Consider the following 17,909-nt stretch of genomic DNA (forward strand, 5'->3'; position numbering starts at 1 on the left):
TATATCTCTAAAAGCTTTCATCAGCAAAAGAAAGAATACATCAATGAATTGGACAAACAACTAAAAATAACTTGAACAATAAATCAAAAACCCTCACCTACATAATAAAGTAGAAATTCTGACAATTAGTGATTTTTAAAAATTAAGATATTAATAAAACTGAAAGCAATAAAAGAGTTGATAAATAAAACTAGAACTTTTTGGGGGGGAATTAATGGTGTGGAGGTAAGAAAATGAAGTGATCTGAAGTGGTGCAATAAGCTCCTTTCCAAAAAACTCGTCTAAACATATCTAGTAAATGTGCCAGACCTAATCCAGCTGGGGAAAACCTAGAAGAAGTCACAATGAGTCATTTGCCCATCCTAGCTCAGAATGAAGAAACAGAAATATTTCTTTGTACACTGGGGAAAGATTGTGGCAGAGCTTCCTGCACTTAAAGCACTCCAGCTCACAAAAGGGCTATGCACCAAAGTTAAAAGGAGATCCCAGACCCATATATGACACTGAAATGAGGAATGATGCCAATTGGCAGCTTTGTTGCTTGCTGCACAGTTCTGAGCCACAAAAGAGAATGAGATCTGCACACAGGGATAGCATTCCCAGGAGAGGAAACTATGGGCAGTATTCAGAGAGAGGAGGAGTTTAGAAGCTACCTGCAGCAGTTGGGGTCCAACTCAGATGGCAGGCCCAGAGCAGGATCTCATTTCTAGGATCTAGTCCAGGTTACAAAGAAATAAACAGAATAAGAATTGAAAACCAAAGGAGAACTGACAATTCTGCCACTGTAAACCAACAGTGCTTTCCAGTGGGTGGTAGGGATGGAATCTGACAGCAATATACTTTTGCTCAAAATGAAACTCAAATTAGAAATTTGCAGAGCTCAGACCAGGGGGACAGCAATCAGTTTTGCCCCAGATCAAACTACTTTGGGAGCTCCAAAAGCTTGCTGGATCACAATCTGTCACAGAGATGCTGGAATAATACTTTTCAATATTCTAAGGAAACATCAATAGACCCAGGCCAGACTTTCCTTCCAGAAGTGTTGGAACCCTAACCCAACCCTAAGCTCAGGTCCTATATCAGGAAGTAAGCTGGGAGAACAAGCAAATGGAAAAAAAAAACAACACAACCCTCCATCATAAAGAGCTGTTATTGGGGCAAGGATATTCAAGACACAAACTCAAAAGAAAAAAAAAATTACTCCAAAACACCTACAAACAAAGCCTCAGAGAAAAACACAGAAACACAAATTCAACCAGAATTTCTGGAAGAAATGAAGCAAAGTTTAATAAAATATTTTAAAAATAAGTTTATATAAATGGAATGAGAACTTTTGAGGGGGAAAAATGGAAAAGAAATGAAAGCTACAGAAGAGTAAATTGGAAAGGGAATTAAATTGACACAAAAAGTACAAAACCTCGCCCAATTAATAGACTCCCTGAAAATTAGAATGGACTAAATAGAAGCCAATGACTCTATGAAGCAACAAAGAACATTAAAACAAAGTCAAAAGGCTAGAAGAAATCTAAAATCTAAAGTCATAGCAAAAATAACTGACTTGGAAAACCAATGGAGGAGAAAAAATCTTAATCATTGAACTGTCTGAGTACTATTTCTCCCTTTTTCCCAAGAAAAGCCTAAACACCAAATTTCAAGAAGTGAAAATTCCCTAGGAACATAATAGCCAAAACCCAGAGTTTCCAGGTCAAAGAAAAAGGTACTGCAAGCAGTCAGAAAGAAAGAATCAAGTAGCAATGAGCTACTTGTCAGGTACACACATGATTTAGCAGCCACCACATTAAAGGAGCAGAAAACTTGGAATACAGTATTCCAGAAGATAAAGGATATTGGGTTGCAACCAAGAGTTACTTAGCTGACTAGAAGGGAAAAAATAGATCTTTAATAAAATAGAGAACTCCTCAGAGTTCTCTCAATATAGAACTCTTCACCACAATGAAGATAAATATCAAAAGCAAACATGAATGAATAATTACTAAGCACTAAGCAAGGATAAATTTGCTTAAATTCAAATATAGGGAGATGATGCAGTTTTCCTTTCTGATTCCTGTCATCACCAGGGGTCACAAATGTAGTCTAAATAGAAAAGGCCTGGGAGTGGTTCTGATTGTCTTGATGATCTTAAGAATGGAGAGAGGAAGAAGAAGAATATACTGGGGTGGGAGGGAAAGGAATGCTGGGGGAAATGATCTTAATAATCAGGGTGCATGAGAAGACATACTAACTAGGAGTAAGAGGGCTAGAGAGTAGCATCTATCACCTTAACTTTACTTTCCTGAACTGGTCAAAAGAAGGAAGAATACACAGATACATGCATACATAGATACAGTATTAGGTACAGAAATACATTTCACTCAATAAGGAAATAGGATGGAAAAGAATAAATGAAGAGGGAAATTAGAGGAAAGGGAAGGATACATCTAAGGATGTATAGAAATATTTATAACTCTTTTGAGGTGGCAAAGAATGAAAATCTGAAGGGGTGCCCATAAATTGAAGAATTGTGCAAGTTGTGCTATATAAATGATAGCATGTGATTATACTGAACTCTTCTCAGTGTAATGACCAACCACAATTTCCAGAGGACCAATAATGAATCTGTCCGCCTCCTGAGAGGTGAAGTAATCACTCTAAGTGAGTTTAAAATGAGAGGTTCTTTGTGGTCAAAAGGCAACATGGAAAGTTATTTCAGCTGAACAACATATTTATGATAGGTTTAACTTCTCGTGTTCACAGTTTGGAGAAACAGTGAGAAGGTGGATTTTGGTTAATTAAAACAAATAAAATATATGTCTAAAAAAAGAAAATCATAAAATAAATATCTGATCTCATTTTAAAAAAGAAAAAACATTGTTTCTATTAAAAACAAAAATGGAGAAGTCATAATTGAAGCAGAAATTAATTATCAGAAACTATTTTGTCCAACTCTAGGCTAACAAAACATAACTTAGAGGAAACTGATAAATGTTTACAAAAAACATAAAATACCAAGATCGACAAAAAAAGAAACAAAATATTTAAACAACCCAATATCTGAAAAAGAAACTGAACAAAGCATAACTGAATTGCCAAAGGAAAAAAAATTCCACATGGATTTACAAGTGGATTCTTTCAAGCATTTAAATATTTGCAATAATGGGAAAAGAAATAACACTTCTAATATCTTTCTGTGATACAAATATTTCCCTGATACTAAACTGGGGAGAGATGAAGCATGGAAAGAAAACTATAGATCTGTATAACTAATAAACATTGATGCTATTAAGCAAATAGAATATAATAGATTAGAAAGAATATATATTATTATTTGTTGATGTATACAAGAATTTAATATTAGGAAGACTAGAAACATGTCATATTAATAATATAAATAATTTAAAACCTCATGGTTTTGTCAATAGATACTGAAAAGGCTTCTAACAAAATCCAAATCTCCTTCTCCACTACATTCTTCATATCTTTCCACAAATATGGTACAAAATCTTTAAAAAGAAAGACTTGATCCATTTACTCCATCTAGTAATTGATCCCTCTTTCCTTGCCTTTCCTGCTAAGTTTCTTTCTATATATTGATTCTAAGAGTTAGATGTCATATGTGTATATATATTATACTTAAAATCTACACTTCTGCCTTCTAACTTCCCTGCTAAAAAGAAGACTCACCTCAAATCCTACCTTCTACAAAAGGAAGTCTTCCCAGTGCCCCCTGCAACAATGGGCTCTCTGAGCCCCTTGAGGACAAGGAATGTTTTTGCTTTTCTTTTTATCGTCAGAGTTTAGCACACTGCTTTTGCACATAGTATGCATTTTTAAAATGTTTGTTGACTGGCTTATTTGGACAAGTCACTGCACTGCATTTGCCTCATCTGTAAAATGAAGAAGTTATTTGAGCTCTAAGACTTCTTCCAACTCTAAATTCGATAATCTTGTGATCCAATTAAAGGTTATGTACGTCTGTGACTCTGTTCTTCTGAATAATATGACTTGATTAAAATGCTCAGTCTGTTCTAGGCAATAATTTTTGTTTGTGGTAACAAATTAATCCAGTAAAACAGTTGACTTTGTGTTCCATCAGTGCTACTGCAAAATTTGTGCTTGTACCTACTAGTAACAGTTTCATTTTTACCCTTACAGGGTTTATAGAAGAAATAACACAGATTTCCAAATGAATAACAGAAAAGAAGATATGGAGATTGCCTCCCATTATCGTCATCTTCTTCGTGAGCTGAATGAGCAGAGACAGCATGGGATCCTCTGTGATGTTTGTATTATAGTAGAGGGGAAGATCTTTAAAGCTCACAAAAATGTTTTGCTTGGGAGTAGCCGATACTTCAAAACGCTATACTGCCAGGTACAGAAGACTTCTGATCAGGCTACAGTTACTCATTTAGACATTGTTACTGCACAGGGCTTTAAAGCCATCATTGACTTTATGTACTCTGCTCACCTTGCTTTAACCAGCAGGAATGTTATTGAAGTGATGTCAGCTGCTAGTTATCTTCAGATGACTGATATTGTGCAAGCCTGTCATAATTTTATAAAAGCAGCTCTTGATATAAGCATAAAATCTGATGCATCTGATGAACTTGCAGACTATGAAATTGGGGCTCCTTCCAGCAGTAGTACTGATGCATTGATTTCAGCAGTAGTAGCTGGTAGGAGTATTTCTCCATGGTTAGCTCGTCGAACAAGTCCAGCAAATTCCTCTGGAGATTCAGCCATTGCCAGTTGTCATGAAGGAGGAAGCAGCTATGGGAAAGAAGATCAGGAACCAAAAACAGATAACCATGAGGATATTTCTTCACAGTCTTTGTGGACTAGTGACATGGGATATGGGTCATTACGTATTAAAGAAGAACAGATTTCACCATCACATTATAGTGGAAATGAATTGCGTACTGTCAAGGATAGTTTGGTACAGAACACTTTCTCGGAACAAAGCATAGGGGATGGTTGGCAACCCACAGGTCGTAGGAAGAATCGAAAAAACAAAGAAACTGTTCGTCACATTACCCAGCAAGTAGAAGATGACAGTCGGGCAAGTTCTCCAATGCCATCTTTTTTATCTGCTTCAGGATGGCCCTATAATAATCGTGATCCAAGTAAGCTTTTCATTTTTACATATATTTAACTCCAATAATAAAGAAAAATGCTTAATACTTTATATTAGACTATTTCTTTCCTTATTAGAGTATGATAATAATATTTAAATAAGTGGAATAAGTCAGGATGTCAGTGTACTTGGACATATTCAAAACAGATGATAAAAAATTTCATTTTCTAAGTCAGTAATATCAATAATAACAAGATGTCTTTTGGTGAGCATTGTTATATAGTATAATTCATGATTATCCACTTAGCGGATCATGCAGCATATCTTTAAACCTCAAACTAGTTTCTTTCCCCAAAGACATTTGATGGATACTTCTTTTCATGATAAATAGGTGTGTTTAGAGATTATAACGTTCTATTTTTAATAATAATTTAATATAGACAAACAGACATTTCTGCCAAAGAAAACAATTTAATGTGTTTTAGAGTCAAATGTAAATAACTTTGATGTTTTTAGTCTTTTGGGCCATCAAACTGATGGGTTTTCTTCATTAGTACATTCAGCTGAGAATTGACTATTGGATATGGGTCTACTCTTATATATATATTTTTATATATATAAAAATTAATACTACAAACTCTTGTCTGTACGTATGGATAACATGAGCCCAAGAATCTGGAGATGTTGCAGCAGTTACATGTGTAACCGAAGAAAATCAGGAAGACAATTTAGATGCACTTTCATAGATTCTCAGTTTGAATTACAGTTATATTTAGTTTAGTAAGAAGTTTTCGTTGCTTGTCTTAGACATATTCGAAGCATCTTTCATTAGCACTAAGGTCATTAACTTAATTTTACAAGTGATAGACTTCTAAATAATAAAAAGGAACATTAAATAGGAAAGAACAATGGGCAGAAATTGGTCACTTATATTCTCCCCTTCATAGATGCCAACATTTCTCATTCTTTTTATGATATGTCAACTGCTTTTTTAGGGTAAAGTCACCATTCAATGAAAATGTTACTTAATTGTGTTTTCTTCTTAGAATTAAATGGTCAAATATTTCAAGCTCAGGTGAATAATAACATGAATGGGACACTAGTGTTAATTCTCTTTCCCTGGGATGAAGGTGTGGTATTTTCTAAGTAATTCACATTCTAGGAGGCATGACTTTTGACTTTTATCTTTAGTGTTTAAAATTTACCTTATACAATTTATTTATTAGATGACCAGTATAAGAAATTCATTATGACATTCATTTACAACCTTATTTCCTTCCAGTCTTGAATAGAATAACTAAAGAAAAACAAATGAGTAACAGTTTTTGTACAAAGACCCCTTTCCTTTAAATTTCAACCAGCATATTTATTTCATAAGAGAAATTAAATGTATTTAGAAATTTTCCCTCAAAATTTGAAGAATGAGGATGTCAAGGTGATCTGGTCAGTTTTTTTCTGTATTGACTATCAAAAGGGATAGTTATTTGAAGCATTAAAAGAACAAATGATTTTTAATTGACATGTAGTTTTCTTTATAACGTTTCATCAACCTTGATTTCATACTGAGAAGTAATAGTAAAACAAGATAAATCATTGGAAAAAGCTTTTCTGTTATGAAGTACTAAAATGGCTGGGGATAATTTAAGGTGATTAAGCAATTATTAATGGAATAGTACCCTTTGAGTTATATGTAGAACTAAAGCACACTGTGATATTATTGTATCATGTCACTCAATGTTGAATCAAGATACTTAAACCAGAGCAGTTTCATCAGAGGATATTTATAATGATTTAGATGATCATATTATTATTAAATAGCAAATGTTTGAAGCCTGTGGGTTTTCATATTTTTACCTTGGTTGTTTAGCAGTAGAAGGTTTTTTTAGAATCAAACAAGTGATGTTGACTTCATGTACTTCATGTAGTCTTAAATCCCCTAAGTTGCCAAGGAAACCATAAAATGCTTCTGCTTGGATTATTTTGAGTTGCCAAGAGAAAAGGTCTAAAGTTGGTGATTTAATCTTATGAGTATTTTTGCACTCTTTCTTGGATAGTCAGTCATATAATTAATGTTATGACTATATATCTAGTTATAGGATTTGAACATATTAAATGTTACACCTTATAGAAATCAATTTACCTTCATTTAAGGTTTATGTAACATTGCTAAAGATGTTTTTTTTTTCCCTAGAGCAGTTTGCTAAAAGGAGAAAAAAAAAGTTGTCTCCTTTCTAAAGGAATGTATTCATAATGTCTTGCTAATAATTCAAGCTGACTCAAATAGTTCTGATTCAGGAATCCTTTCTAACTAAGGAAACTACTCCCACTCTCATTGCCTGAAGCTTCCAGTGATTCCATTACCTATTAACTTTTAAGAATAAGACTGTTATATTAGTGTTAATGATTTTCAAAACAAAGCAAAGCACATTTTAATTATTAGATTCCAAGAAACTACTCTCATTGAAACTTATTTTTAAGCTTCATCAGGTAACTAGTTCATGGCAAAGAACAGTTTAACATGTCAATTACTTGTGCACCAATAGTTATATCTTAAATAACAGTACAGGTAAACCTTACTTAGCACAACCTATATGTTTCAGAAAGACTCATTGTAAGTCAAATATTTGTAAGTAAAATTATTTTAAAATCTATTAGGGGAACTTTAATTTTTGTATTGAAAACTTTTAAAATATGTTTATTTTATTAGTTAAAACTTTTCAATGCCAGATTTTCTTAAAGTAAGTTGTATTTGTGATATAAATTTTAAATATTTAAAAATATACTTTCCATATTGGTAAGTCACCAAATTTGTGTACATAGTGTCAAAAGTTTAATGAAGCTTTGAGTTTTTGGTAAAATCATAGAGCTTGAATTGGCCTAAGTAGTTAGTGTCGTGAAGTATTTTATTATGTTAAAAGGATCCATTATTTCATCAGCGTGAATTTTCATTCCATTGACACAGATTCCAAGGCCAGGTTTACCTTAGTAGACTGTCTTCATGAACTAATGTGGCTAAAAACAATCATCCCATAGTGGCCAACATTGTAGTGCTGGACTCCTCTAAACTAAGACTGGTCCTTTGACAAGAGATAGTCCATTATTACCCTGTATTCAAAACCTTTCTAATTTTGTAGAACCTTTTACCCTGGTGCCTTGGGTTACTTCTCTGTGGTAAGACATTGCCTCCTGCCTTCAGGTACCATTACACATCTCCCATCTTAATAATGATTACTTATCTGTTATTTTCTTGTCACTATTTTAGTTATCCTCCCCCCCCCCCCCCCGCCTTGGTTTTTGGCCTCTTGAACACCAACTAAAATTTTCTGTGGCATATGAATATAGATGAATTATGTCTATGATTGACTAGTTGAGGGGAAAGAGGAGAGAGAGAGAGAGAGGAGAGAGAGAGAGAGAGAGAGAGAGAGAGAGAGAGAGAGAGAGGGAGGGAGGGAGAGCGAGCGTGTGCCACACTGGCAACATTGTTTGCTTTTGGTTGACATTCCTTTTTTCTGCCATAAAGTTATTTCAGAGCAAGAGAAGAGAACTGTCTAATTTTGTGGAAGGAAGAAGGGAGGCTGTACTATGGGGTAAGAAATGCCCTTAACTTCCTTCTATTTATTCTCTATTGTTTTGTCCTGGGAAGGCATTTTAGGACTTAACTAAAAGTAGCTATGTTATATCATATAGGTTTTATATTTATATATATATATACATATGTAAAATATACATGTGTATAAAGATGCACATACATTGGCATGCATACATATAATTAACATAGAACCAGCATAATATAATGTGAAAAGCAGTGAAATAATTTTTTACTAGACTTGGATTTTAATTCCATCTCTGCTACTTACTAGCTGTGTAACTCTAGCTAAACAAATTGCTTCATCTTTCTGTGCCTCAGATTCTTGTATATTGGAGTATAATATGTCTACCTATTCCCCAAAGTAGTTATGAAGATCATATGATCATATTTGTGAATTGCTTTGTAAACTCAGGGTGTTGTTTCCTTTTAAAATTTTATTTTTATCATTTTAGTGATTATTTTTATAGCAAATTAAGTTTAGAATTTCATAGTTTTATATATAGATTCAAAAATCAAATTTTCCCTTGAGTCAGGCTTTGTCCACCTAACAATTATGTTCAGTAGACCTGAAGATGTAGTCCTTGTGTCTTATTAGAACCTTTCTGATAAGGGAACTTTCCAAAATTGATTGTTTTGGTTTTGACTTCCTGATGAGTCAGGTTATTAATAAAGGTATCTCTTCCTCATGTTGGAGGGTTAGAGGTGTAGCACCCCTGTGATCTGGAAAATCCACGTAAAAAATTTTGGCTCTCCCTTTGTACCAGAAAAGTATGAATTTTTTTTATGGGGTATTTTCAGGACTGTGTTGTAAAATTTGGGTTAAATATTTGATTATAGGCTTTATCGTTTCTAAACTTTTTCTGGGTTGTCTTTTGGCCTTTGCATATTGACTCCAGGTTCCACAAAACATGCCTAAAATTCTCATTTAATTTCATATGCTATCCCATGATATATCAAAAAACTGTGATGGAGAAAGTCACAATATGGAAGGAATAAGTGTATATGTAAAAAAATGTAGTAATTATTTAAAGCTGATTAACCAAAATGGGCTTTCAGCTATGTTACTTTAAATCTTGTGCACTAGATTCTTTGATTCTAAACAACTTTATTCTACAGATCACTTCTGTAGCCTAGGAAGTATGTCATAGATATTTCAGAAACTTCAAGTGCTGAAATTGGGAATTTCTCTTACTCTACCATTTCATGAGAAATGCCCTTCAAAGGTTTTTGGAGACCCTACCTGAGCTACTGGGGTATGTAGGTGACTCAATGGATAGGGCACTAGACCTAAAGTCAGAGAGACCTGTAGTTCAAATCTGGCTTCAGACACTTAACTAGTTGTGTGACCACAGGCAAAATATTTAAATCCCATTTGCCTCAGTTTCCTCATCTGTAAAGAGAGCTGGAGGAGAAAATGACAAACCATTCTAGTATTTTTGCCAAGAAAACCCCAAATGAAATGACTGAACAATAAGAATGACAACTTAAGTTACTAGTTTCGAAAATTTAAAGATGCATATGAATACATTTCTGAGTATATGAGGAGAGACTTGGTCAGTTGACCTGACCAGTTCATCATATTGCCCAGTTTATTTTACTTCTTCTAGCTAATGGGTAAAATTACAGAAACAGATAACATGGTGATATGTTAAATGAAATGAAAAAGGTGAGTTTTCTCCCTTCACAAGTTTTCTTTAATGGATTTGTAGGACAATTTACCATTGGCTGGCAGATGATTGGTCACACCCATGTTGGTTTTTAAGATACTAGCTTCCCAGCGCTGTGGGTAGTCAAGGCAGGAGAATTTGTGGAGTGTGATCTCTGTCTAGAGGAAAGCTACCTAAGGAGGAAGAAACCAGCTCCTGAGAAGGAATTGTTCTTCCCTTCTTGTGGGGAGAGAGAAATAATTTCTCTCTTCCTTTCTGATTGGCCATGAAGTCCTGCAGAAGAACTTCTCTATTCTCTAAATTTCTATAGGAAATTTCCTACCTCCCAGGGAGGGAGCAGGTCCAAGGAGTCAAGTGGAAAGGATCAATATAGGCAATTCTGAAGACAATGATTCCTGGCAGCAGAGAAGAAAACAAACCATGGATTCAAGAGAGAATTATCCCTGGCATTTGGGAGTTGAGCTATGAAAAGACCCTGAAGCCCACCTGAACAACCTGCCAAGCAGAGATTCTGTGCCCAGAGAAGTATAAAGACTCCACAAGAAGAGAAATGTTACCAGGGGCTTTGTAGTGCAAGAAGTGTATTGCCTTGGAAACACGTATGCTCACTATTCATGTTCTTTATCAAATTCCCTATTCTACTCATAAATATGTTATGGGAGCAGTGAGCTGAGGTTTATGGGTCAAGTCAACAAGCATTTTTTAAGTATTTACTATATTCCAGGAACTGTACTAGGTGCTGGGAACACAAATGCAAGCAGAAATAAAGACAATTTCTACCTCAAGGAGCTTACATTCGAATGGGGATAAACCACACATAAAAGGAAGCTGAAAAGGAGGGGAATGAGCTGTCCAGTGTGGGGTTTGAGCTTCCAGGGTAAAGAGGTTTCTATGCTTGATGGAGAAAGTAGAGGCAAGGGCAGGATATGCAGCCTTGAGGGAAATTTTTTGCAGTGACTGTTCTTAGCCTGCTGTGAAAGTAGAGACTTTGCTTTGAGCTAATTGACTCTAATGGCTATTAAAGGTGAATTGCAGGAGGGAATTCTAGAGCTATAATTTTCAGAGTACAAAGTACACAAAGAGCCTTCCAACCCACTATAGCAGTCATGCCTTCAAGGGACCTAACCTATAAGTGGGGGGGGGGGGGGATCCATACCTAGGTGGAGTATTACATGTATGTCAATTCTAACATACTGCCCTTGTGTGTGTAATGTAAAAATTTCTCCAATGACATATAATGACTCATTTCTTTTAGAACCAGTATTTGTCATAAGTGAAACTTGACTAATATAAATCCTTTCTTTACATACTTTAATGTTGATATCAGCTTGAAGGTTTATGTGTTTTCTTCATGTTATTTAATCAACATACATTTGGAATAGCATTTTAAAAGCTCTCTTAGGGAAAGAAAAACATTTCTGCTCAAAAGCAACATAAGTATTAATGTTCTCAGTGTTTGTATTTTACCATGGCTATGAATGGATGAGTGAGTAAATGGTCTTAAATAAGTCATTTATCAGCTGTATCAGAAGGATAGTGTTTAATTAGTTTCACTTTATCTGGATGGAATTTCTGAGGTTCTTCATCTTAATATGTAGGATTCTTTAGAGATAACAATTTCTTCCGACAGTTTTGGAATTGTTGTTGCTTTTTCCCTCTCCAAATTTTTCTTCTTCATAAATAAATCTGCAAGTCACTAAATAGGTCTTTCTTAGGCCCCATATTGAAATATTAGTTGTTTTTCAACATGTCATTATTTCTCCAGTTGATTTTATACTTCACCTAATATAAGGCATTTTAAATTGAGCTATTATTTTTAGATATCCTGTTGGCCAGTTTAAAAAAAAATCTTATAACGCCCGTTCATCATATCTGATTTATTTGTACTATTATGTAATCTTTTTGACATTTTCCCCCTTTTATGTTGGACATGTTTCCTTATTTTTTCTTCTCTTTCTACAGTTTATTCTACTTAATTTTTCTCATGTGACCTGAATGTCTTCAAAATTTTTGAAATTTGACAGGTGATTAATCTATTAAATTATTGCTTGTCATCTTGCCTACCTGCTGACACTGTACAGAAAAGAGGCAAAGTATTTCAGGGTGATTTTTCTATACTTTCTAGAGGAACTGCTTATATAGCAGCTATAGGAACTTCATTTCCCTCAGATTGGCTCTTTTGCTGATCCGTTTTACATGGAGTAACTTTTGAGGGTATGGTATATATAAAGTATTATAGTACTAAGGACATATATTGATATTATTTCCAAATATGGGGGCAGACTGAGTCTCAGAAGCTACCAGTGGCAGTAAATTAACCATTTTAGCATTAGGTTTTTTTAGCTACATATATTATGAATTCCTTCCTGTTATCCTTCAAGAGAATAAAGAGACTCTTCAGTAAGCTTCTACCTAGTGATCTAATAAGTGCTGGAAAAGGGTTTAGATTTTTTGTTGTTGTTGTTGTTCTTGAATCAAATGGTACATACATCTAAGTAAAGTGGATAGTATCCTGGGTTTGGATTCAAGATGCCTGTCTCCAGTCCTGACATTTTTAGCTGCCTGGCCATAGGCACTTTAAGTCTCTTAATGTTTCTGAGCTTCAGGGTCCCATCCATAAATTGGGAGTGATTATACATGTACTTCACAAGAGTGCTATGAGTAAAGTTCTTTGTAAATGGTAAAGTGCCATATAAATGTGAGCTATTAACTTTCCTGCCCTAGATGTGATCCATTTTGGTACTTTCTGTTTGCTAAAGAGTTGTCTTTGCCTCTGCTTAAAGAATTAAAAGTTTGTTTTGGGGTTTTGCCTCTTATATTTACCTTTATTCTCTTGATGACAGATTCTTAACTGTTCTTCCCTTTATCATTTATTTCCTCTCCCCAACATCCAAATTACTACTTCCCCCCCATAATTTTTGCATTATTTATTTAGCAACATTTATTTGTTATATTCCAAATGTTTTGGCCTAGCTCTGTGCAACTAGCAATTGTTAAGCACCAGACACTTGTACCAGACACTGTGCTGAGCACTACACTGAAAGGCAAAATACAGTGCCTACTCTCAAGGAGCTCATAGTCTAATGGGAGAGACAGTGTGCAAACAACTAAGTACAAATAAGATATTTGTGTATACATAGATATGTACCTAGATAAAAATGGGAATAATCTTAGAAATAAGGCCACTGTGAAGACAGGATTAACTCTCCTCTGCCCATTTTTAGATTTAATCGCCAGAAACATGTACACCCTACTTACACTTGAGTGGGGGAGGTCTGTGACCCACATGTGCGAAAGTGGGTGAAGGACCTCCCCCACTCAAGTGTAAGTGGGGCATATATGTTTCTGGTGATTTAATCTAAAAATGGGCAGAGGAGAGTTAATCCTGTCTTCAAACCACTTAGATTAAGAAAAATAGGGAAAGGCTTCTTGTAGGAGTGGAACTCTAGCTGAAACTTGAAGGAAAGCAAAGAAGCCAGAAGGTAGAAATGAGATGAAGAGGGAGAGTGTTTCAGGCATAGGGGACAATCCTTGGAAACTCATAGTTAGAAGATGAGTATTTTATTCAAGGAACTACAAGGAAGTCAATGTCACTGGATCGAAGAGTACATGGAAAGAACTGTAAAGTATAGTGGCGGTCAAGTTATATGGGCATTGAAAGCCAAAAAGAGGATTTTTGTATTTGAACCTGGTGATAATAGTAAACTAGTGAAATGTTTTGAATAAGGAGGTCAGGCTAGAATTTAAGTAAGATCAGATTGACAGCAGTGGTGTTGGAAAAAAAACTTGAAGTAGAGAGACAACCAAGCAGACTATTGCAGTAGTCCTGAGGTGATAAGGGCCTGCCCCAAAGTGGTGGCAGTGTCAGAGAAAAGAAGAGGGCATATATGAGAGGGGTTATAAAGATAGAAATGACAAGACTTGGCCATTAGTTCTAAATGGGGGAGAGGATAAAAAAAGAGTGAGGAGTCAAGGATGTCACCTAAGTTGTAAGCCTGGGGTGAGAGGATACTCTCAATAGTAATGGGGAACATAAAAAGAATGGAGCATTTGAGGAAAAGATAAGTTCTGATTTGGACTAGTTCAAGAGGTCTAATAGGCAGTTGGAAATGCAAGCCTGGAGGCTGAGAAAGAAGAAAGAGTTTGATAATTGATTCTGAGAGTCATCTCTATAGAGATGGTAATTGAAACTGTCGTAGCTGATGAGATCACCAAATGAAATTTTGAGGAAAAAGAGAAGAGAGCCCAGGATAGAACCATGTGAGATACCAAAGTTAGCAAGCCTGATGTGAATGATGGAGAAGGAATGGTGAGCTGGATAGAAGAGAACCAGGAAAGAGCAGTGTCTTAAAAACCTATAGAGAAGAGAATTTCAAGGAGAAAAGGATAATCAATATTGTCAAAGACTACAGAGTGGTAACAAAGGATGGGGATTGAGAAAAGACCATTAGATTTGTGAATTAAAAGATCAATGGTAAAATAATGGTTAAGGGAAAGGAGTTTCATTTGGATAATCTTGAAGTCAGAAGTGAGACTACAGATTTTAAAAAATAGTGAGAGGAAAGGAACTGGAGGCACCTGTTATTGATGATTTCGAAAAATTTAGCCATAAAAAGGGAGATTAGATGACAGTTGGCAGGATGGATAAGTCAATTGAGAGTTTTTTTGATGATGGGGCGACATAGATGTGTTTGTAGCTTATAGAAAAACAGCTTGTAGGTGAGGAGAGATTGCAGATAAATAAGAGAATAGAGATGATAGAGGAAGAGTCCATATGGCTGTTGGAGGAGATGGCATGGAATAGGATTAATCATTTGTACAACATAGAGCAGTTTCCTTAGCAAGAATGGCCACCTCATGTGACAGAGGGATGAAGGCAGAAAGTATAACCGAAAACTCTGGGAGATGTGAATTGAGGATAAGGGAAAAAGAGGAAGCTCTCAGCAAAAGGCCTCAAATTTTCTTTTAATGAACTATAAGAAAAAAGTTCTCAGTCAAGACAATGAGGGGAGGGGAAACTGTGGAAGGCTTATGGATGAAAAGGATTGGGAAAGGCACTATCCAGAGTGGGGTAGTGGATCAATTAGGGAGGTTTAAAAGGATGGCTTTGCTGCAGTGATGGCCCAATTGAACTTACTAGCATATATTTGTAATGAATACAGTCAGCACGCTTTAATGATTTTCTCCAACCTTGTTCAGCAGCACATAAGTAGGAGCAAATGCAGCAGATGGTGAGAGTAATCCAGGGCTGAGGCTTGGCAGGACAAGATTGACAGGAAGGTAAGGCAGCAAAGGATTCAAGAAACAAGAACAGCATAGAATTGAACTAGTCAAGTAAGGGGTCAGGATGGAGAAAGGAGAATGTAGCCAATGGGCAGTACAAAGGTGATGATCTGGGAAGGAACTAAGGGTTCTAGGGATTGGAACCGATGATGAGGAAGAGGATGAAAAACAAAGTTTGGGATTGCAAGAGAAAGAGAGGTAGAATGATTATATATATTCCAAAAGCTTGAGCTCTGTGTAGGTCCCAGGTACTCCAACCCATTGGGTACTGGACCTCTTCTTTAGCAAGCATTTGCCCAATCATTAAAGTGATAAGCTACTTAAGCCTTATGATTTCCATAGGAAATAGTTTAATCCTCTGGCTAGTCAGTAGGGGTAGGGAGATAACTGTGTGGATTCTTTTTCAAAAGCAATAAAAATCCCTTTTGGGAATTCTGTTTTGTTTTGAGAGAATTATTGAACACCACACAGGGATTAGATTATATGATAAGGTTTTTCAATTTGTCTATAAGTACTATTCTGACATTATGTTTTCCAGTTTACTAATACATAATTATAGACTATAACTGTGATGGTGAGTCTATGGTACACATGCCAGAGGAGGCACTCAGTACCCTCTTTGTGGGCACTCGCATAATTGCCCCAGCACAGAGTTCACCAGAGTTCATTACTAGAAAGCCAGAAGGACGTGGGGTTGGGCTTCTCCCCTCCCCTTCCCCTCGCAAGCCTGAGGACATTTCTCACATCACCCTCCCCCCTAAAAGATTCACCATAGCTGGACTATAACTTTCTCTGGGCCTGGTAGAACTTCCAGTCATTGTTGTGAAGATTTTGTTACTTATGTTAGAACTGAGGGGGGCTGGCCTTGAAACTATCATACTTATAAATTACTTTAGTATAATCTCTTCTTCATTCTTCCTTCCCTCCTTCTCAAAAATCAGTTCTTTTGAACTGAATTTTCAGAATAAGCAAGGTAAAAAATCTAAGTTAAAATTAACTCTAAAGTTTATGGGTTCATAAATGCAGAAGTCTGTTGCTGAAGTACAAGAACTTTTAAAAATCTGGCTTAAAGGAGAAAACTGATCTATGTTTTCTGTTTTTGTGCCAATATGCTTGAGGGGAATAAAAGAAACCCTTTTTCAGATTGTAATGAGATCTTTATAATTTTACAAGTTTATCACATGGCAGGCTTTCCCTTCTAAAAAGTAAGGAAAAAGAAAACATTTTGCTGAAAATCCATTTTTTTAACCTTGTATTTTTAGCTAAGATAATGATGGACTAAAGGTTCATTTTGGGGATCTTATCTGAAGTTCTTTTTTTCTTCTATTCTGAAAGTCAACCACTTGACATCCTGTGGATTATGAATGCAGTTCTTTGCTTGGTGTACTACAGAAAATGAATGAAGGGGCTGAATATTATCTTAAATGCAAAAAAAAATTGAAGTTAACAAGAGCTATTAACCACAGTTGGAATGCTGTACCTGTGATGCAGAAATACTTAGAGGTAAAACTAAAATTTGTAGCTGAGAATTTATATAGTAAGGACAATAAATTAAAATGGAGGGAAGGTGGTTTACATTGAAAAGAACAGTATATTTCTCTAATTAAAAAAGTAACATCTATCTTTAAAACAGATCTTAAGGATAAGTATTTTGGGGGTTCTCTAAGTAGAAATACTTATGTAATTTAAAATTTAAGTTGGATAGGCAAAAATCAACTTTTAATGTTATTAATTTCTTGGCAATTTTGAAAATTATTTTAAATAGTTTAATGGTCAGCAAAGAAATTCAGTTTTAATTTGAATTAAGCAACATACCACTATAGAACTATATAGTAATCAAAAATAGAAGAAGAAATTAAATTTTAAGGCCAAATATATGTTATTAATGATTTTAAAATTATAATTTTCCTTAAATTTATTTTATTAGAAAGTGTTGAATTGAAGTTTTTTTATGATAGTTTACATACAAACTGCTCTTTTTATGAAGATTGGTTTGTGCTGGCCTTGAGGGGGTTTCAGATTTCTGTAGCCTAATACCACCTTCATAATTCTTTCCTTGGATTCTTAAATCAGCTTAGTTTGTGTTCTACATTCCACTGGCCAAGAAAACTGCCCAAACTCCAAGTTCTTTTTTATCCATTTCTCCCTTAAATATACCTGTAAAACTGTAAGGATAATTTTAGCATTGTGACTTAAAATCTAAATTAATCTGGTCACCAGGGAAAATCCCAAATAATAAAATACCCAAGTCAGCTGGAAATTATGGTGATTTTAATTAATATAGAGAGAAGGAATTAAA

At 35.1% G+C, this 17,909-nt stretch overlaps 1 protein-coding gene across 25 annotated transcripts in view; it reads left to right on the forward strand.

Moving 5' to 3' along the window:
- Positions 1-17,909, forward strand: part of ZBTB46 (zinc finger and BTB domain containing 46) — a 131,111-nt gene that overhangs the window by 38,297 nt on the left and 74,905 nt on the right. For 20 of the 25 annotated variants that reach the window (XM_056812794.1, XM_056812804.1, XM_056812797.1 and 17 more), the window contains one exon: positions 4,153-5,120. In XM_056812794.1, the coding sequence (XP_056668772.1) occupies positions 4,184-5,120 (937 nt within the window). In that variant the 5' untranslated portion in view covers positions 4,153-4,183. Of the gene's footprint in view, positions 1-4,152; positions 5,121-8,591; positions 8,659-13,619; positions 15,608-16,945; positions 17,114-17,909 lie in introns of those variants that run through there. The other 5 variants (XM_056812806.1, XM_007475524.2, XM_056812805.1 and 2 more) reach the window with 5 other exon arrangements.

Source organism: Monodelphis domestica, chromosome 1 (genome assembly GCF_027887165.1).
Source record: "Monodelphis domestica isolate mMonDom1 chromosome 1, mMonDom1.pri, whole genome shotgun sequence".
Lineage (NCBI taxonomy): Eukaryota > Metazoa > Chordata > Mammalia > Didelphimorphia > Didelphidae > Monodelphis > Monodelphis domestica.